General features: G+C 40.2%; 2 protein-coding genes across 2 annotated transcripts; one reads left to right on the top strand and one right to left on the bottom strand.

Moving 5' to 3' along the window:
• Positions 1-403: 403 nt before the first annotated feature.
• On the bottom strand, positions 404-7,601 carry LOC110685574 (26S proteasome non-ATPase regulatory subunit 9). The gene is made up of 5 exons (XM_021862129.1): positions 7,318-7,601; positions 6,874-6,934; positions 5,264-5,368; positions 2,049-2,346; positions 404-1,003 (listed from the first exon to the last, which is right to left on the bottom strand). Exons 1-5 carry the CDS (start codon positions 7,456-7,458, stop codon positions 982-984), a joined length of 627 nt encoding a protein of 208 aa, XP_021717821.1. The 5' UTR covers positions 7,459-7,601; the 3' UTR covers positions 404-981.
• Positions 7,602-18,209: 10,608 nt separating this feature from the next.
• LOC110685592 (translation initiation factor IF-2-like) lies at positions 18,210-20,106 on the top strand. The gene is made up of 4 exons (XM_021862146.1): positions 18,210-18,225; positions 18,584-18,687; positions 18,771-18,926; positions 19,555-20,106. Exons 1-4 carry the CDS (start codon positions 18,210-18,212, stop codon positions 20,104-20,106), a joined length of 828 nt encoding a protein of 275 aa, XP_021717838.1.
• The last annotated feature ends 1,198 nt before the right edge of the window (positions 20,107-21,304 follow it).

A 21,304-nucleotide genomic window follows, 5' to 3' on the forward strand; every position in this document is an offset into this window, starting at 1 on the left:
ATTTTCTTGGTTTTTTTTTTTTTTTTTTTTTTTTTTTTTTTTTTTTTTTTTGAGTGACATACTATTAGTGATTGTTTAAACTAGGGCTGAGCAAAACTACCTGAAAACCCGTTCTATTACCATTTCGAAAATTAGGGTACTCAATTCGATAACCATAACAATTCGGATACCCGTTCCGTTAATTTGTTATCGGGTATGGTTATTGGGTATCATTTTAAAATTAATGGTTACCTGTTCTGAACCGATAAGCAATTTTTTGTTTTTTTATTCTACTTAAATCTATTTTTTCCAAAATCTAAACCCTTACTTTACTTCATAATCACTATATAATATCAATGATTAGTAATATAATTAATAATTTGGTCAAGATCATATGATATTGCTGTTAATTAGTGTTAAAATATATCATAATAACTAATTTATTAAGTTTGATTATCACTATTGGGGTACCCGATAACCGTTTCGAAAATCCAGGTACTCGAACTTATCGGTTCGGTTTATAAATATCACTTTTAGTGATATTGGTGATCGGGTACCCGAACTGTTAGTACTAATGGTACGGGTACCCGTCCCATGCTCACCCCTAGTTTAAACCAAAAGTAGTACGTTAACTTAGCTCTAGGAGCCTAGGTCAAAATCTTTTAAAAAAAATAATAAAAAAATAAAAACACCTTAGCACCTCCAAGTAGACTCAAATGTACAAATTTGTCTTGGCATACAATCACCAAATACGGGCAGACCACCTGATGTAAAATAACGTGCAAAACATGGCTCTGAAGACACAGCACTACAGCAGGAGAGCTAGATAAACAACCCCCAAGAACAACTGATTGTTCAAGCGACTCCGATAGCATATACAAACTCATAATACTGTGGCAAATGATCCAGTAGCAAAGCAGGAGCAGCTTGTAAAACCCCCTTGACATGCATAAAGGCAACACCTTAAAACTTGCTTCACCTTGCTATCGTAGAAGTATAACATCAGAGAAATTTAAAATGACATCTGCAAAACAAACACTTAAACTCAATTTGCCGGAAGATGAACAATCTACAAAAAAACATAGGATGTGATCCTAGAGCTATGATAAAAGACATCATAAATTAGATATTGGGAGTGTTCTTGGTTGCTTACAATTTCCTGTTTTAAGTTTTTTTCTTTTGCGTAAACCTAGTAAACCCACAACTGGTTTGTTATCAACCATAACGCCACAAGCCCACAGCTACTATAAAAATGTCCTTTTAATATAAATAATTGTATTCTATTCTTTTGCATATATTTCAAATTGATTTTTTTACTGAAGGTACAGCATTTTCAAATTTAACATTATATTTCGTATGCCTTGTTTAATAAAATGTGTACAGGCAATGTGGCAAGTTCCACATTACATGCATCACTTCCTCAATGCAAAGTATTTATGTTGAAATTACATCTCTACCACTGAAAATTGATGACCAATCAACTTTTGTAAGTTTGTTGTACACACTCTATATCTTCTAATCACATGGGTAATGTTGTCAATGTTTACCTCTTTCTTGATTACTTAAGTACTTACCACTCACTCCCCTTTCTTACTTTCTTTATGTTCCATAAGTCAGCCAAATCTCTATAAACTTTACTTCGGTAGAACTTGAACCATGTGTGTTCTACTAAACGTTCAAAATCTACAACTACAAGCCAATCTCCTTATCAGGGACCACCTCTTTATGAAAGGTGAGTTCTACCTTCCTTCCGCGAGGGTAAAATACAGTAGAGCTTAAGGTTGTAGGTTTTGAACTTTATTACTACTATATCTACAACTACAAGTCCTTACTCCTATATCTAATATTCGATTTATTATCCATTTGTCATAATGTTGAATACAATAGGGAACCTTTTTTTATTTGCACACAAAGTCGACTTTACACATTCAACTTGGGATGGATTTCAATTTTAAACATAGTAATCATAATAATAATAATAATGAAAAATAAAAAATAAATTAAAAAAAAATAAAAAAAAACACACACACACTATTAATTTAAAAGGTGGAAGAGAATATCCAACATACCCCAGTAAACCGCTTCCTTCCCATGTTCGAGGAGTTATATACAAGCTTGTTAACACACCCTGCCTCATAACAACCACAGATGTTGCAGTGCCTTGATTTTTCTGAACTTCAGAGGCAAGCCTGGGTAGTAAGTCATCCCCAGATTCTACACTTCCAAATTTCACCATCTGATCCCCAAGCTGCAAACCATCTTCTGCTGCAGGAGATGCCTCAGCTATTTCATCTACCATTGCAAAAGGGATTCCGCTAGTTGTATCAGCGTTTGCAGGACCAACAGTATTACTCATATCAACATCATCTGTCCATAGAGATACACAGCCATTAGATAAGGAAGATAGCAGATTATCTCTCTCTTTGTAAGTTTCTTCAATAAACAAGGACTTCATACTTGTGATGGAATGAAATCAAGTAGTAACACATCAGATGGAAATAGTAAGCTCAAATTTTCATTTCAAACCTAAACAAACTAAACAGGTGCAGCCTGAAGCAAACTTTCTACTACCATGGGACCAACTATAAAACTGGGTGTGATCATTAACATGTCACGCAAAAAAGAAGTTGAAAGTTGATTCCCCTGGATTCCAAAGCATCTTTCTTCTTACTTATTGTATTTTTTATTTAGCCCTATTCTCATTTTCCTCAATCCTCACTACCCAACACCTCTATTTCTCTCCTCCCACACCAAAATCATCCCCTTCACTTTCTTCCCATGTTCTAGCAATCCTTCCACTATCCTCCAACCACAAACCTGAACCCAGCCCCCTCCCTCTTCTCATTGCTTCAGTTCCCGTTTCCCAATCCCCATCAAAGGAGCTCCACCACGATTTTTCCAGAAATAACACTCCAGCCACCAGCAAGGTTGAGAAAGAGGGAGAGATGGCAGCAAGAAAAATCTAGCCACCAATAAAGAGTGGATACTGGAGAGGGGTTTGAGGATTGGTAGTTTATTGAGTAGAAGAGCTAATGGTTTGGAATTAGTAAGTTCGCCAAGAAAGAAAGTAGGGGTATGGTAGTTCGCCAGGGATGGGAGTTAGGGAATCGGCTGATGGTGGGCAACAGGAGAGAAGGGGCCATGGTGGAGAAAGGATGTGATGAACCCACCAAGTGAGCAACCTATGGCTGTGTACACAAGGAAGAAACGACCAGCAGGAGGCCAAGTGACAGCAGGGCAACAACAAGACAGTGATGAAACACCTTTGGAGGAAGCAGGCAAAATTAATCAAAGAAACACTAAGTGGTGTGGTAGCATGGCAAGGAGAGGGAAGCAGTAGAAGCAAAAGAAGAAAAGGACTAATTAAAGCTAGAGTGTACTTTTGAGTACCTTGATTGTATACATAAGAAATGAGTAGCATCAGTAGTAGTTATACAATTTGAATATCAAGAACCTTGTTAGAGATGTGAAGCCTAAAGTTGCCAAGGAGAGTGATAACCTAAAGTTACCAAAACTATCTTTTGTTCTTCCATCAACGAAACAGTAACTTGGTGCTATTCTTGTCCGAATATTTATCAATCTTAGTCAGTTCATATCAAAGGATGTCTCTTTTCTCTGCTTATATCAACCCAAGGAAAAAAAAAATCCCAGTAGTGGAGTTGTGAAATGGGCATCTATAAGAGTTACGATGTCGGTTGCAAGCATTGTGGTGACTTACAAATGAAAATTATTTACCTAATAAGGTAATATACTTCCTCCGTGATTATTTTCTTGACTAATAGCTCCTTGTCACACAATTAGAGAAAGAGATCGCTTGTTTATCTTCTCTAATCTCTTCCTCAAATTGCTTGCTACGGAGCTATTAGTAAAGTTAAAAAGAATGGAGGACATACAAATTTTGGACAGCCTACACACTAAATATAGTATAAGACTTTGCATCGGTCCAAAACTTTAAGCCAGAATCCTAACTTTTCTTAGACTGGAGACCAGAACAGTGTAATTCTGAATATGATATGGTTGTTGACTGTTCCGAACTTGATAGTTCCAATCTGATACGAATTGAAATCAAATGGACCTGTTAAGAGTTTTTATTTTAATTTTTTGTGTGATTCATCTAGTTTTATTACGAAAAGTAACATACAAACTGCGACTATAGTATTGAAATCAAGCTTAAATTACCATGGCACTTATGTGTTGTCTAGTTTCTATTAAATCCAAATCTTGGTAAATTTAAGCATCATTCTACACATAAGCACCCATAAAATTACAACATTCATATAACATTAAAACTACCCCCAAATCTGCAAAATATGCAACCCCAAGAAATCTCAAAAAAACGCATAGAACACAAAATCAAATCCATTAATTATAAATTTAAGCAATAATTAACTGAAATAAGCAAGTAAATAACTCAATTGGTTAGACAACAATTAGTTGAAGAACTTTTATGGTTGGCCAACATCGCCTTTTCTTTTACATCAACCTAATTGACAGTGATGAAGCAAAACTACTAAGTAACCAGATTGCTAGAAGAGAAACAAAAGACATAGATCAAGAAAGAGGACAGAGCCAGGAAGAAGGTTGTACCAGGCTATCAAGTAATTGCTAGAGGAAAACGAATGAGGGGAACAGGGAGGAGATTGGAGCTTTGAGGGGACCATAAATGACTTAAAGAGTTAAACTGTTAAAGAGCCTTCATCCACTAACCGTAGAAAATGTTAAAGTATAGGCTTTTGCATGGAACTTCCAGAAATCAATCTGGTTCAGTCCATTCAAGTCCAAATTTTTTATGCACACCCCCAAGCATGAGTAATTTAATCTGATAAGTGGATTAAGCAGTATCAACACTTAATAGTTCCACAAAAGAGCCTGAATTGGCTGATACATTTCAAATGATCTTTGGGGAAAAAAAAAAAATAAATAAATAAATCTTGTATAGGTGTACCAAGGAGCAGACAAGTCTGGATGCTGAAGATTCCTGGAAACAATAAGGACCTATAAACATATCTGAATAACTAATATTCGTACATCATCAGCCATCCTAGAAAGTTGTATAATTGTATATTTACAATCATTTAATCTTTTTTTTTTTTTTTTGAAACATGATAATCATTAAATTTGACAATTAATTTAAATCTCCAAAGTTCACTTCAAATATCAAAAAGCACACATCTAACAAAAATTCATCATCCAAAACTGTCATTTGGTTAAAATGAATAATATCCAAGTAACAAGTAAAAATAAATTAATTAATTATAAAAAAACATTATAAAAATTGCTCTACCTGAATCCATGGTGGTTGAAACCTTAGGTCCCAGTTTCGTAGCATGTAAAAGTTGTATATTTTGACTGATTTTCTCTGTGAGATTTATGTGGTCAATTCTAAGCTCTGCGTATAAAATAAATAAATAAAGTAAAAGTCAGTCCAAAATATTGAAATAAAGGTTTGTGTATGACTTAAGACACACAATAAATTCTACAAATGAAAATAGCCATAAATAAATCCTCATAAATCATCCATTAATAATGTGTTACAAGTCTTACAAGTTACAACTCTCAAGAGTTCCTTTACATAGGATATAGTGATAAACTACCACAAATCCACATTACACCTATTTCAATTGTTAAAAGGGAACCATACGAGAAATAAACATTTAAACTAATAATTTTTTAATATTCTATTTGATAAGCATAACCCCACATATTCATACAGTTTTTACATTGAACAAGTATTTTGAAGATAGATGTATTGTAAAGTTAATTTTTAAGATCACCCAAGTCCTTTCCCATTCTCTGATTCTCTCCCACAAAGAGGCACCACCATTGCCACTGCAAAACAACCACTTCCCCTCTAATCTCTTCCCATGGACCCCCCCCCCCCCTCCTCAAGCAGCTGCATCATCTCCGCCTCTGCATTCTAATCTCTCTCCTCCATGTTCTAGCACATTGGAATGGTGTGAAGCAAATAAAAATCAGAGGAGACACAAGTGAAGGATAGCAAGGTACTCATCAATCAATTTGAAATAATAACAATACTACTCCTCTCCCAACCATAAATATAACTATAATAGCACAAGCTAAATAATTAGAGGACAGAAGTAGAAAAACTTATTATTCTTCACTCCCCCCACTTCTCTTCTGGTCCTTTGGCCACCACTCTCCACTTCTCCAGAAATATGGTATCTACTACAGCAGGCCGAGTAAGCAGAAGCAAAAGCAGAAGTGACTTCATTGGGGATAATAGAGTACAGTAATTGTGGTAGCAAAATAAAAGAGAACGTTTTTGAAAGACCATTCACTTTGCCAAGATTGAACCAACAAAATTACTACAAATACTAACATACCACAAATGAAAGCATTCAAAGACAGAAACAAAAGCAAGGGATCAACTGACTCTTCAACATATTGCAAAAACTACATCCACCGGCAAAACATAAAGAAAAAAAAAAAACTCCTCACTTTGATTTCATCTTCGAATACATATTTTTCTTTACAGCTTCCAGGGAAAGGAACATGCTTAAAGAGGATCGTTGGACCTCCAATTGACAAAGGTTGTGAAAGTTGTAACTTTCGATCACGTATTTAAATTTTGATATTACTTGCAATCAAGTAAAATGGCTCACAAACCAAGGAGCATTAGATAAAAGGTAAGAAGGAAATGTGGTCCCCTTAATTAACCTAGCTTAATTATCTACACCTACCCAAATACATTCCCCTGCCAGAAAACCAGCACCCACCCCTCAACTCTACCATGCATTCACCACCCCAACCTTTCTTCAACTAGTTAGTTTACATGCCAAGAACACCTCCACCAACCTTTACTTGGTATGATCTGCATAGCACGAAATATTATCCTAGTAATGTATAATAGCAACAATAAATCAAGTATCTTACCAGCTAGGCGCTGACGGTCTGCTCGAACAGCCGGTATATTAATGTCTGCACGAGGGAAACCCTGCAAGAGTTGCCATATGTAAACAAAACAATGTAAATGAGATTTTCTGTACTAGTACAAATTCAGAAGTTCAAGATAGTCAAAGCGAATAACATGTAAATCGAGCATTACTTATAGTTAAAAACATATAATTTTGAATGTTTATACCGATTTGAGAATCAACGCACCCAAGTATCTTAACAGGAAGTTGAAATCATATACCCTATATAAATTTCACTAAACATCTAGTACAATTAAAATAAATAAGAAAGATACACCAAGTAAGGGTTTATAATTGAACTGGCAATGGATAAACCTCAAATCAAATTGTGGAAATTGAGCCAACAAATTCAATCAATTGACAGAATCACAACACAAAAAGGGGTTTAATAATAAGAGATTACCTCGGAGTCGACAAGGTTGGCAGATAGACCAGGACCTCCGTCCTGGCAAAGACGGTGAATAATTGCGTTGATTTCAGACTCCGTAGCATCCCTTTCGTCCATCAGCGACGTAGTTTCTGCCTTCAAGTTCGTCCCAACCATTGTTAAACGCCTAAACTTTACTCCGCTCAACAAACTTCTTTATTTTCAGTGTTGCTGCTCTGCTTACGATCGATTTCGGCCTATACGCTGGATGGAGAAATCTATAAACGCGCAAAAGGTTAGTGTGAGCCTGTGAGGTATGGGCGATGTCCGGGTTGCTAGTTGTAGTATTCTTTAATTTGATAATTATGATCGGCTTTTGGTATAGCTAGTGTGTGGTTTGAGCGTTGCTTCGGGTGCGTGTTTTTTTTTAGGAAACAAAGCTCCAAAAGAGCAACTAGCTTTCATTCATAATAAGCTCAGCATTCAAAATCGATACAAGCTTAGACGGGAAATTCGTCACCCAAGTTCGGCAACCCACTACCCATGGTAGGCAATGAGCTGTCTCGTGGGCAGCTCTATTTCCTTCTCTACCTACAAACTCCAACACACAGACTCAAAGAAAATACTAAAATGATAAACATCATCAAAAATCAAATGGATACTACTACTACCTTTCTCTTGTGATGAAATAGCATTAATTAGGCTAAGTGTCACGGTCCGGGAGTTTGGGCCCCGAAACGTGCGGCACGCTCTAGCCTTTTGGCGGCAAGAACTCTATCCTTGAGCGAAAGAGGGGCTTGTGAGCACAAAGCAACACAAACGTGCAATTAAATCACAGGAGCACTCACGTCTATTTTGGCGACGGAGTGCGGGTGGTTAGGGCGTGTGACGACCAATACTTCAAGGCGGGCATTAGCGGATCCGAACCACGAGTTCTTAGTGCATCAAGTTGGTTTGGAGGGGAGCTATTATGCAAGTAAGACACAATATCTATAAAGGTCTAACAACAAACAAGCATAAAAGCAAGGCAACACTTGGTAGATGACTTAAGATTTCATTAATCATTCACCCTCTAAAGAGCTTTAATTTGATTACAAGGAGAATCCCTAGTGAACACAGAACTGACAGTAACACAACAATGGGACCTCAGGCTTAGAAAACATAAAGTAAACTCTAAGAAAACAGCTAAAAGAAATCTAATACATAAAAAAGAGTCGGATTCTGACATCCTCCCCCACTTAAGCTAACAACGACCTCGTCGACTTACAAGAGTTGAAAAACAAAATTAGAAAATCCTAAACTATCTTGAGTCTCTGGTGCGCCGTTGATGCGGCTGACTTCTGGAATCTTTGTTGCCTCTGGAGCTTGATCTTCGTTGTTGTCGAGGAGCTTGTCTTTGGGGTTGTTGTGCTCGAACAACTTGTTGAGAGCTTCATCTCTAAATTTCCTCCTCGGAGTGGTGTCGATTGAGTTGGGGCAATCATTCTCATGGAGCCAGAGAAGAAGGCGACATCGAAGAAACAAGCTCTCGGCAAAGACACCTAGAAGCGGGAAATGAAGCTTGATGAGCCGGCAACATTGAAGATGCAAACCTGCCAATACAAGAACCAGAAACACGACTCAAAGTAGAGAGCGACCGCTCAAGGCTAGCGTTCTTGCCGCCAAAAGGATAGATCGCCGCACGTTTTGGGGCCCAAACTCCTGGATAGAAAACATACAGTAAACTCAAAGAAACATCTAAAGGGATTCTAATACATCAAAAGGAGTCAGATTCTAACACCAAGACAATCACTTTCTACCACTACCCTTTTGTAACCCGCCTCAATAGCAAGCTTGACTCAATAAATAAAGCCTTAGCTTTAGCGATCTCCGACGTCCACCGATCTTCAGTCATCCACGAAGCAGCAAGTAAAGAGTCTCCCCTCCCATTTCGCACCACCGCTCCAGCACAACTCCTCAACCCTTCGTAAGTTCCACCATCCACATTAAATTTTACCCAGCCTTCCTCCGGAGCTTTCCAACACATTCTCTTGTTCCTTCCCACACTCACCTTACTCACATATTCCCCCTTTATCTCGCGCATAAGCTTATGAACATACTCCAAGGATCGATTCAGATCGCATTCTCCCCCTTCAAAAATCCACTTGTTCCTTGCATTCCAAATTTCCCAACAGATTGTGAGAAATAGGCCATGTTCAGCTCTAGACAACCTCTCTAAATAAGATGCACATGTCCCCAAAATTGCAGGAAATCCCCTGGACATCGCCCCCTAAACCACTCGCGTCCCACATAATGCGAGCAATAATGCAGTTCCTCAAGCAGTGAAGCTTAGTTCCCTGCTCAACCTGACATAACGAACATATAGAATCCCTTCTTGGCAGTCTTTTACTCAGCCCAACTAAGGTTGGTAATGCCCCTTGATCTACAAGCCCTCCAAACAAATAATTTAACACGCGGTAGAGTATATGCATGCCATATTTTATTCCAAAAGTTTGGGGAGCTAGAGGAAGAGACCACATTACCCGCATCGTACTCACCTAAAACAACCCTTTAAACTAATCGTACAGAGTACTCACCGTTCTTCTCTAAGTCCACTAGGTGAAAATAGTGCTTTGGCAGCGGTTCAAACCCGGTCTAAGGCACCGATTTGAACCGCTGCTTATGTGAGGGGTGCCAAACCCCCCCCCCCCTTTTAGCACCGGTTCAAAACCGGTGCCATATACCCAATTAGGCACCGGTTAACCGGTGCCTTTAACTGCTCTCCCGCCATTTTTTTTGGGTGGTAGCTAACCGGTGCCTATTCACCAAATAATTTTTTTTTTATTTTTTTTTCCAATTTTCGTGCAATAATATTTTTTAAAAAAAAACCTTTTTCCAGCAATAATAATAACCTGTAATTCCAGCAATTATATTAAATAAAATAATTAATAATATTATTATTAAAATAACTAATAATAATATTATTAATTAATACAATAAGATACAAAAATAATATTAAAAACAAGAATTCAATTATATATATAGATATAAATATTCCCAAACGCAATACAATAAAAAAAAGTTGCTTACATATACAAATAATAGTAAGTAAATATATAATGAATAATAAGTTATATAGTTCAAAAGTTAACATAAATAATTTACAATTACAATGTCATTTACATGTTGAAGGTGATAAAAGACGCCAACATGTCACGTACTTCATTAAGCTCCTTGATTGTCAACGGACCATCCTTTTGGACCTTGCAAAACTTCAAATACAAAAACATTATGTTAAAATCAATTAATTAGGCAAAACAATATTATTTTATCAAATATTACCTATATGACTTCTATGTAGCCCATTTCCTACATTACTTATCAAATGAACTATTTATTTCTCATAACATGTCAATGTTGGGTAGTTGTATGTGTGTAAGCCCTAAAATTGTATAGGAGAGCATTTTATTAAGGTTTATGACGCTTTTTACTCAAAATGGCCCTGTTCATATATCATGTATATTTACTGACTTATTTTTCTGACAGTTTTCACGCGAGGTGGTTTCGGCTATGGCACGATGCATAGATGCCTTTCGGAGCCAGCTTGTCCGGATGAGGAATGCGGCCACTTGCCGTCGGGATGACGTCATCCGAGAGGTAGCCTTTTTTTGCTCATTATTCTTTCATTGCTGCTTCAATTTTACTTTGTTTCTGATTTAACTCTTTTTGCAGGGCCAGCCTATCGCTTCTCACACTCGTACGAGACCTGAGGGGCGGAGGGATCCGGCGAGGTCTAGCTCGAGACGTCGTCGCACTTCGTCAGGGGGTAGAGGCGGTCGCTATGAGGCTGCTCGAGCTGACGTTGCAGAGGGCTCGGGATCTTCTTCTGAGGGTGCTCACGCTTCACCGGTAGGAGAGGCTACCTCGGCTTTCAGAGGTGGTGGGATGTACGAGGTTGACTCGTCATCGCAGCAGCCTCCGCGGCCTCAGCCTCAAGTTGATCCTGGCTGGAGTGGTCCTATATTGAGTCTTCCTCTTCCTACGGAGAGTGGAGCTGGTGGAGAGGTGACTCCTCGTACGGCGCAATTTTATGATATGATGGGCCTATGTCCTCCAGCGCCGTAGTTTGTTCCAGTGTATATTTTATTTTGACTTTTTTGTAGAACTTTGCCTTTGACTCATTATTTATAGACACATGAACTTATGTGTATGTTAGTGTGTGCAAGAAAAAGTGTGGCAAACAATTTTGCGCAAAAATTCCGTCATTTTTATTATTGATGGAGGGTATCCGACTCTCTCCCCCAAAAAGAAAAAATAAAAAAAGGAAAAAAAATTGAATAAAATGTCGGGTGTTTGGAAATTAAAATAAAGTCCAAAAAGAATAATAAAAATTAAAAAAATAATAGCTATATTTAATTAATTAGGAAAAAGGATAGAAAAGGATTAAAAGAGCCATAAATTCATTAACCGACTCGAGTTTAATATTAAAAACGCAAGTTGAGGACGCGCGACTGATCTGGCAACTTGGCGCCAGCTGGCGCCACACTATGGCGCGTGGCGCCAGGCGCTACACTTAGCGTGTGGCGCTAAGCGGTGGTGGCTGGCGCCAATTGACGCTGATGCTGTATTTTAATCTGATTAAAATTCCTCGCAATTTGTGTATAAAAATCCCCCTGCCCAGTCGATTCTTCTCATAATTCTAGCGAATAAATAATTCTCTTCTTTAGAAAAACAATAATCATGTCTTTAGTCACCAAGACCTTCACTCAATATACTCATGAATGGTGTCGATCTCTTAATGCGAGGGAGAGAAAAGAATTAGATTTATTTCGCCTGGGGGGAATTTATGGCATCAAAGGGGTAGATCTTGACCTAGACTTCATACATACTGCTTTAGAATTTTGGAATGTTGATACTCATTGTTTCAGAATAGGGTATGACGAGATTAGCCCTTTGCCGGAGGAATTTGGTGCTATCTTAGGCTTCCCTGCGATAGACCTTATACCAATCCCTAGAGTAGACGCATACTATTATAAGGATTTTGAGCGCTTCTTTAATTTAAAGGAAAGGGATTTATCAAAAATAGTAGATGGCAACATAGTTAATTTGAAAGAATTTGCACGCCATTATTTTGATAAACCTCTTTCTGAATCTTTTCATATATATAGAAGAAGGGAGTTCTTATTTTGCATGCTTAATCAATTTTTTCTTAGTAGTGGTAAAAATAATGAGGGTCAATCAATTATAACCACTGTTTTAGAACAAATCGAATCAGGGAGAAATCCAATGCCGTTAATAGTTGGAGAGACTATGATTGGTCTAGATGAATTGAAAAGGGACCCAAAAGCGCCTCTTCGCGGCTCTCCAATTTTATTACAGGTAGAAAAATAATATTTTTAATTACAGAAATCAAAATATATATTTTTGTATTGTAATAACAATTTATTTGCATTGCAATTTTTTACAGATGTGGCTAATGTAGAGGCTAGGATTAATTAGCCCTCCGGACGACATTGAAAAATATACTCCCAATTGCTTTGTGAGAAGGAAGAAGCGCATCCCTAAAATTGGGCTCCATGGGTGGAGAAAAGTCTTTGAATCACGTGATTTTGCTATCAAGTGGGTCATCCCATGGTGGAAAATAAAAGGATGGTTGGTTTTAACAAGCAACCTTTCTGCCGTCTTCCAAGCTTGTCTCGTGTAACTCATTATTATCCCTGCAGGGTAAAAAGACAATACGGCTTGCTTCAGAATTTCCTTCCGGGGATCTTCGTCCTCCCTATGAGTACCCTGTATCTCAAGAAGTAGATAGATTCGATGCTTACTGGGGCGCTAGACCTTTATGGGAAGTGATTACCCAAAAGGTTCCTCCTTCTTTGCCCAATGATGTAAAGAAGTGGTTGCTGAAGAAATCTTCGACTGATCAGGGTAGAACCGATGTGAAGAATCGTCTAGGTGACAGGGTGACTCCTGCCAAAGAACGCTTAGGTGCAAGAATTGAATTCAAAACACCTGCAATGCCTAGGAAGAGAGGTACTACCAAAGACAAAGGAAAAAGGAAAGCTAACACCACAGACAAAAAAGCTTGGGTGGAAAAGAAGCATGGAGTGTTAGCTGAAGGGGAGACCATCTACTCTAAAATCAAATGTAGGTCCTCTAAAGGATGCCTACTAGCAAAAGTTATGGATGAAGAGGAGGAAGCAGACAAGAATTGGAAAAGAGCTAGAAAGGAAAAGAAAGATTAAGATCATTGCTTAGCTTTAGATTTATTAGACTTAGATTGTTATTTTTATTCAAAGTTAATTTATTTCAGCTTTATTAAATTCCATCAATAATGTAATTTTATTTTATTAATGAAATTTTAGCTTTCAATTAAATTATTTACTTTAAATTTATTTTATTAAAGCAATGAAAATCGAAAAAAAAAATAATTTTCCAGAAATTCTTCGAGTACGGAAGTCGAAATTTTCCGAAAAAATACCGAAATTCGCCCAGATTTTATTCCCGAATTTGCGCCAGTCATTGGCATTTGGCGCCTGCCATTGAAGTCTGGCGCAAGGCGTCAATTCCATCGGCTGGCGCTGATGACTTCTGGCTGGCGCCAGGTTCTGTTCTGTGACGCCAATAATTCGCCGATTTTTCTGTTGAAATTTTAATTAATTCTTGAACGCGGAGATGTCGAAAAATAAAGTGGCCGCACCCGTAAAGGGTTGCCTACATATCCTTTCTTAAGGAATCAGGCCGAACGTAGCTCTCTTGAGTATCCTACTCAAGTAATTATGGGTAGTATTTCTTAAGTTGGTCAAGATTGGTCATGTTTAAGAATTCATTGCCATCCATATCAGTTAGTTTTGATGCACCTCCTGATAGGATTGTCTTGACAATGAAGGGTCCAGACCAATTAGGTCTAAATTTTCCCCTTGGGTCTAAAACATTTTTCCTTAGTGCTTTTAATACCAAATCTCCTACTTTGATATTTCTTGTCTTGACCTTTTTATTAAACTGCCTAGCCATACGAGTTTGGTAACATTGAGTGTGATGTAGAGCTTCTAGTCGTTTCTCGTCGAGTAGAATCAATTCTTCATATCTTGCCCTAGTCTATTCAACTTCATCGAGTTTACTCTCTAGCGCAATGCGTAGAGATGGTATTTCTAATTCGACAGGTTGTACGACATCCATTCCATATACCAAGGAAAATGGCGTATTTCTTGTTGATGTACGGATTGACGTGCGATAACCCCACTATGCGAAGTGAAGCTTGTCAGGCCAATCCTTATAATTTTCTGTCATTTTCTCGATGATAGTCTTTAGGTTTTTATTAGCTGCCTCAACTGCTCCGTTTGCTTGAGGTCTATAAGGGGAAGAATGATGATGTTGAACGCCATATTTTTGTAGCAATTCTTCACATTCGGCTTGAAAGTGATTTCCATTGTCACTTATCATTTCATGTGGGACTCCATATCGACAAATAATATTTCTTTCGATAAAGAGTGCTACATGTTTTGCAGTGAGTTTAGCGTATGATTGCGCTTCGACCCACTTTGTAAAGTAATCGATTGCTACTAGGATAAATTCGTGGCCTCCTGTTCCCGGGGGAGTGATTTTGCCAATTATGTCAATTCCCCATGTAGAGAATGGCCATGGCGATGTGTAGGTGTAGAGGAAAGATGGAGGGACATGTTGTAAATTGGCATAAATTTGGCACTTAGGGCATCTTTTTACATATTGATGGCAATCCCTATTCATTGTAGTCCAATAATATCCTTCTCGCATTATTTTCTGGACTAGCATTTTGCCGTTTACATGAGTGCCATAGATTCCTTCGTGAACTATTCACATTACTGTTTTGGGTGTTTTTGTCCCTCGGGAGAGTTACGACACGAAGACTGATCCGGGGTGAGCTGTACCTGCAAAACAAACGGAGACACCAGTTGGGTGGTGCTCCGCCTCCGACGCACAAGTTAGAAACTTGAAGGGAGAAAAAAGGTGCGGAAATTTAGGTAGGGATCTGCTCGGATTCCAAGCTCAGGATGTCTCTATCAAAGAGTAAAATGTGTAATAAATGATAAAACGTGTCCTCAAAAGGAGGGACATCTCCCTATTTATAGGATCTTTGGAAATTGTGCCCCTGATTAGGTTACGGAACCCTAATCATTGGTGGGCTGCGCCGTTTTGCGGCGTCCTCGGGATTTGGGCCTGAAGGCCGCCATTTTCCCTTTATTTCTAGAGTGACACGTGTCAAGCAGGGATTGGTCCACTTTGGGCCACTCTGATTGGACCACGTGGCGGGGTAAAATTACCCTAAACATTTGCCCCTCACAGATGTGACGTGGCACGCCACGTGGCATCTATGACACGTGTCACACTCAGGTTGGCGATAATTTTACCATAAAGAAGTAACCGTTCACCTTCCGAGTAAATTACGGAAATGCCCCCATATTTACCCTCTATATATAGTCATTTTACCCTCATAATTTTGTACGTTTACAAAAATTTCCTAGAGAGAAAAACTTTGAGAGAGCAGAAGTCATCCGTTTGAGTCAGACGCGAGTAAGAAAGTTTGTTCTTCGACGACCCAGCCGGACCTGCCTTCCTTCAGATATCAAATCCAAAGGTACCGTCTCTATCTCTGACAGGGTAAAGTCGTATCCCCTAATAAAAAATAATTACCTAAATCACTAACTAAGGTAGATAGGGAAGTAGGGTCGAACTCCACAGGGAAACATGTCTTTTTAATTCTAATTAATTATTATACTCTACATTATCTAAGTAACCAATATTTTTAGGTAAGAATTCTATACTACGAAGAACAAGTTTAGGGAGAAAAGAATCAATAATAAGGAAACCTAGGGTCACAGGTTCACCAATAATTAATATTCCGGGATAGAACGAAGTAATTAATAATTAACAATGCACAGATAACATGATTAATAGGCTCTCGCAATTTATTAATCAACATAGATCTAACAGGCTTTCGCGATTTACTAGACCTAAGTTCCTATTAAAAATAGCCTTTAATATTAAATCAACATCTGCTCGATTCATCAATTCAATATTGCTAAACATTCACAATCAAATTACATCTGCTCGATTCATAATATAATTGCAAAGAATTAAAACAATTTAATAGGAAATTATCATGCAATATTAACAATCAATAATAACAAACTATCCCTTCATATTAATTACGGATCCCCATAAACCCTAGAATTAAACTACTCACTAATCATCATAACTAAACCAATCAAATAAATAATTAAAAGCAATAACAAGAAAACAATTAAAATAGCTGAAATTGAAAAGGGAAGAAATTGTACCAAAGTAAATATGGAATTAATGAAGGAATTAAGAACAAAAGTTTAGAGAGAATTTCAGAGAGAGAAAGATACTAAGTAGAGAGAGAAAGTCTAAGAGAAAGAGGTAAGTACTTATTCTGTACAAAAACGTATATAAACTTCTCCTAAAACAAAAATTAAAACAAAACTTAATCAGGTCCTAAGAAAACACGCGCCCGAGCGGGCGAAGGGGCACCCGATCGGGCCCGCCTTTTTTCAAATGCTTCTTCTGATGTGCCGCGCCCGATCGAGCCTAGCTCACCCGATCGGGCGCGCCTCTTCCTTGAGGGCACTAATGCTCGCAGCCGCCCGATCGGGCGTATGCTTGCCTGATTGGCCCCGATCTTCATCTTCGAGGCTTGAACTTCGATTAGGCTAGATTTCTCTGCCCAATCCATATTTCCTCTCGGGTCTCGAATACTTGGTCCAAATGCCTCGTGATCCAAATTACCAAGCCCTTAGTCACCGGCTCTCACCGATCTTGGGCTCCAAAAGTGGTCGTGTCCTTCTAGCTTCCGTAGTCGATCCAATAAGGCCCGGGAAAATGCTCCAAGAGTGCAATTTCCTGTAAAATACAACTAAAACTACGAAAACACTAGAACACACAAATTAGTAATAAAAGTGGCCCGAAAGAGCCAAAAACACTACTAATAACGACCACGGGACGAGGATAAAACACTATATAAACACTATATCACCAACACACACGGCACAACCTAGGTTAGAGTCCAGCCGGTCACCAGGGACGGCTGATTCTAGGACTGGGAGTGCCGTCTCGGGGTGTTGGGACCACCCTTTGCCTTGGATTTCGACCAGTTATGTGTCTGTGCAGGACACCATGGCTCGGACAATGCAGATGGCAACGGATCCAAATTACAAAAGCGAAGGCTCAGGCGGCCAAACGCCTGAGGGAGAAACGTCTGGTCAGGGAGACCAGACGGCTCTGGAGAGATCCCCTCTGCGCGCCCCTTCAACCCCTGCTGACTCTTTCTTGGAAGAGTGTGACCAAGGCGGCGACGAGGCCGTCTCTGCCCCCTTGGGTCATAGCGAGGAGGAGACGGAGAGCGACAGCTCCGCCTCTACCTATGAAAGCAGTGATGACTTACCCCCGCTTCCTGATAGCGAGGAGGAAAAAAGGAAAAAGTGGAGCGAGAAGGATGATCCCTTCAGCATCCATGTCTCTTCCAAGGACCGGATCCAAATGGAAGAAAACTTAAAGAATTTTACGAAAAATGCACCCGCTAGGAGACGGGTATAGGATCCGGGTGCCGCCTGAGAATGGCACCATCGCCTGGGAGGACGATGAACAGAACGCCAACAACTATTTTGGCTGTTATGAGGCGGCGTTCAAAGCTTGCCTTCGCTTCCCCCTTCACCAGGCGGTGAAGGCAATTTTAAGAGCCTACGGCCTTGGGGTCTGGCAACTTACCCCCAACTCCTGGACCAACATTCTGGGGTATGCTGCCGCCTGCGAGTTCCAGGGGCTTAACCCCGGCTGGGAGGCTTTTGCAAGCATGCACTATCTCAGCAGAAGCCCAGGCGGCTGGAGGGCGTGGTACACTCTAACCACGCAGCCGCAATATATGATGACCTTGGACAAGGTCTCAAAGTTCGATGGCTGGAAGCACAGGTTCTACTTGATGTCAGCCCCAACCAGATGGGAAAATTATGAATTCCGTCTGTACAATAAGAAGCCCGACTTGTTGGGCAGGAAGTGCGCTCTTCCCCGGATCCCAGAGGAAGATTTTGACAAGATAATTGAGGCAGACTTTTTTGGCCTCACAGACGCAACTCTGTCAACCGGGGAAACAATAAAAGTTCCCAAGAATTGGATCCCCAAGAGCGCCTGGTTCAAGGATGAATGTTTCCTAGCCGCCTGCGGGCTAGGGCACATGTTTACATAACGTATGCGCTTGAGTTTATACCGTCTGTAGTATTTTTCTCTCGAAATTGACTTATGATATTGACCAATTTCTTTCTTTTTGCAGAAGAAGCTCTAAACATGCTGCAATCGGAGAAAACTCCCAAACGATCTTCTGCAACCATCCGCAAGGATCTTGCGGAGAAAGCTGCGGCTGAACTCAAGGCCAAGGTAACAAACGCCTGACCCTTTCATACGTTGATCCTTTAAAATCATTTTCCCGGATGCTAACCTTAACTTTGGTTATTTTTCAGGGAGGAGAGGTTGGAAAGTCGTTTGAGAAGCAACTCAAACGGGCTAGGGAGGAGAACCCTGCCGTTCTCAACAAAATCAAAAAATCCACCTCTGCATCAACTCTTGGCGCCTCAGCCGAGGCTAAGACGATGCGGATATCGGGGCGACTCGAGAAGGTAGGCGGCAGCGTGTGCCTTGATCTTGTCAACCCCTTATCAGCAGCCGCAGGGTTCACCACGCCTGCAAGCGGTTCTCGCTTGGCCGGCTCTGAAGGTAAGAACCCTTTTGAATCCCCGCTTGAGCTGGGGTGGCCTTTATGGGTGAAATCCCACTCCCAACAGACGTCATCCTCAGACGGTCGGCAACAAATAGGTGCTGCCTTAGTTTCGCACTCGTCACGTATTGATTATGGTGTAGATCTATCTCTCCGCTGGCCAGACGTCCAGAAGCATGCCAAGGCCATGCTGGAAGCCGTCCGGAAGAGGGATAAGGACAATATCCCTGGGATAGAGACATTCAATCTTGAACGCATTCTATCCCTTCTGGCTGAGGTAAGAAACTTGTCAATTCAATTTTATTTTTTCCAAATGTCTTATCCCGCCTGCCATACTTATGCTGCCTGACTTTTTGCAGGCCATGCTGTGGGTGGACAGGCTCAAACGTCCTTATTCCCGCAAACGGGAAGAGGTAAAAAGGGCCAAGAAGTCCGCCATAGACGCTGATAATATTGCTTTACACTCGATTATCGTAAATGAACTTGAAACTAAAGCAATAATTATGACACAGGCGTCTAGAATCCAGCAGCTGGAGGCGGATCTGGAGACGGCCAAACAGCAGGCGTCGGATGCTGAGACGGCTAAGAAGGCGGCGGAGGAGGCCCAGAAGAAGGCGGATGAGAGCGCCAAGAAGGCTGATGAGGCGCTCAAGAAGGCCCAGACGGACCTTGGCACACTTAAAGGTGTTTCCGAAGAGAACACCAAACTGAAGGCCAAGGTTCAAAAGCTGGAGAAGGAGGCTGCTCAGGCTCAGAAGAACTTTGCAGCAACCCTGGAGGCGGAGCAAAACCACCTTGTTGCTGAGAGTGACGCTGACAATTACGCCCGTATGAAGATTGCCTGGGCTGCCTTGTACCTAGACGCGGATTATAGCATCTGGGCAATGGCGCACAGCTATGCCGAGTACGTGGTGTACTTGAGAGAACAAGGCGAGCCAGAGCCTGCCTCTTTCGAAGTCTGGGTCAACTCCAACAATGAGTCGTCCGTGCCTGAGCTTCCTGGTCCTGGTGAAGCGCAAGAGATACCCTCAGATGGTGAGGAGGAGGGGGACCAGGAGGCTCCGTCTGCAGGCCAGAAGTGACCACTCAGCGGCAGTATGCCAATCTTTTCCTTTTATTTTCTTTTATTCAGCGGCTGTATGCCAAGACTTACCTTTTCCGGCCTGCGTGCCGAGTTTCCTTGTATTTACCGGCTAAGGATCCGGGTTAATTAACAATTTCTTTTTCCCGGACGGGGTCCGGTTAACATTTGATCCGCTACAACCGTTTGGTTGGGTGGACTTTTATGAAATGCACCGACTGAGTCGGTTTTGATCATTTTGCATTTGAAGTTGAATTTTTATTTTGTGCAAATTTTTAATTTTTCATTTTGCCTAACTTATCAAAAGCATGCGGCGATTTTTTGCCTAGCTAGTCAATAGTCTGGCTGTCCTGTGTGATTGGTTTCAAGTGGAGTTGGTTGATTGACTTGAAAACGTCTGATGCTGCGAAGAACATGATACGTTTGTAAGTCAATCAATCACAGTAGTGATTGCCCCAAACCAAGTGCACATCCGTACACCAACAGGCGTTTCAGTCACTACACAGACGGCGTTTGTCCGTCTTGGTAGAGATTTCATAGCCATTGAACAACTCTTTTGCCCCAATTGGGGTGGGAAGTGCAATTTTGGAATAAATAACCTAAGTGAGAACTTCAGCCGGTAACCGACTGATGCCTATGGGCATCCAGTATCCGGAAACTTAATTCATTCTTCATAGGTTATTTTGGTCAGACGGCTATGAGTTGACCAATTTGGTCGTTTAATTTTTGTTGTCTGCATAGGTACGTAGAACCGATAGATAGTCTGTTCTCTGCGACGATTGCACCCGGAGGGGTGTCGCCGGACGCCTTTGTCCATGTTGGGACAGGCGATTTTATAAAGTGAGCAACCATCCGGCCATTTTAGCCTCTGGTTTTGTTTGAGACCGGTTGTATAGCCACTAAACATTTTTGTGCTTAGTTTTTAGTCAGTATTGAATTTACACTAAGTATCGAACTTAGTTTTTTAAACAAATCGGGTCAGTCTGGGTATTACCCAGGCAGATAATCAGGCAGTTGAATAAACAAAGTATCAAACTTAAACAAACAAGGGATCCGAGTATTACCCAGGTGGACCAATAAATGTAACCTTTTCTAAGTGTCAAACTTAGTTAGGTAAAGAAGAATCCGCCTGGGTATTACCCGGATGGATTAATCAATCAATAACTCAATTTTGCAAACAAAGTCTGGATCTTCATTAA

The sequence above is a fragment of the Chenopodium quinoa genome, unplaced genomic scaffold (genome assembly GCF_001683475.1).
Source record: "Chenopodium quinoa cultivar QQ74 unplaced genomic scaffold, ASM168347v1, whole genome shotgun sequence".
Lineage (NCBI taxonomy): Eukaryota > Viridiplantae > Streptophyta > Magnoliopsida > Caryophyllales > Amaranthaceae > Chenopodium > Chenopodium quinoa.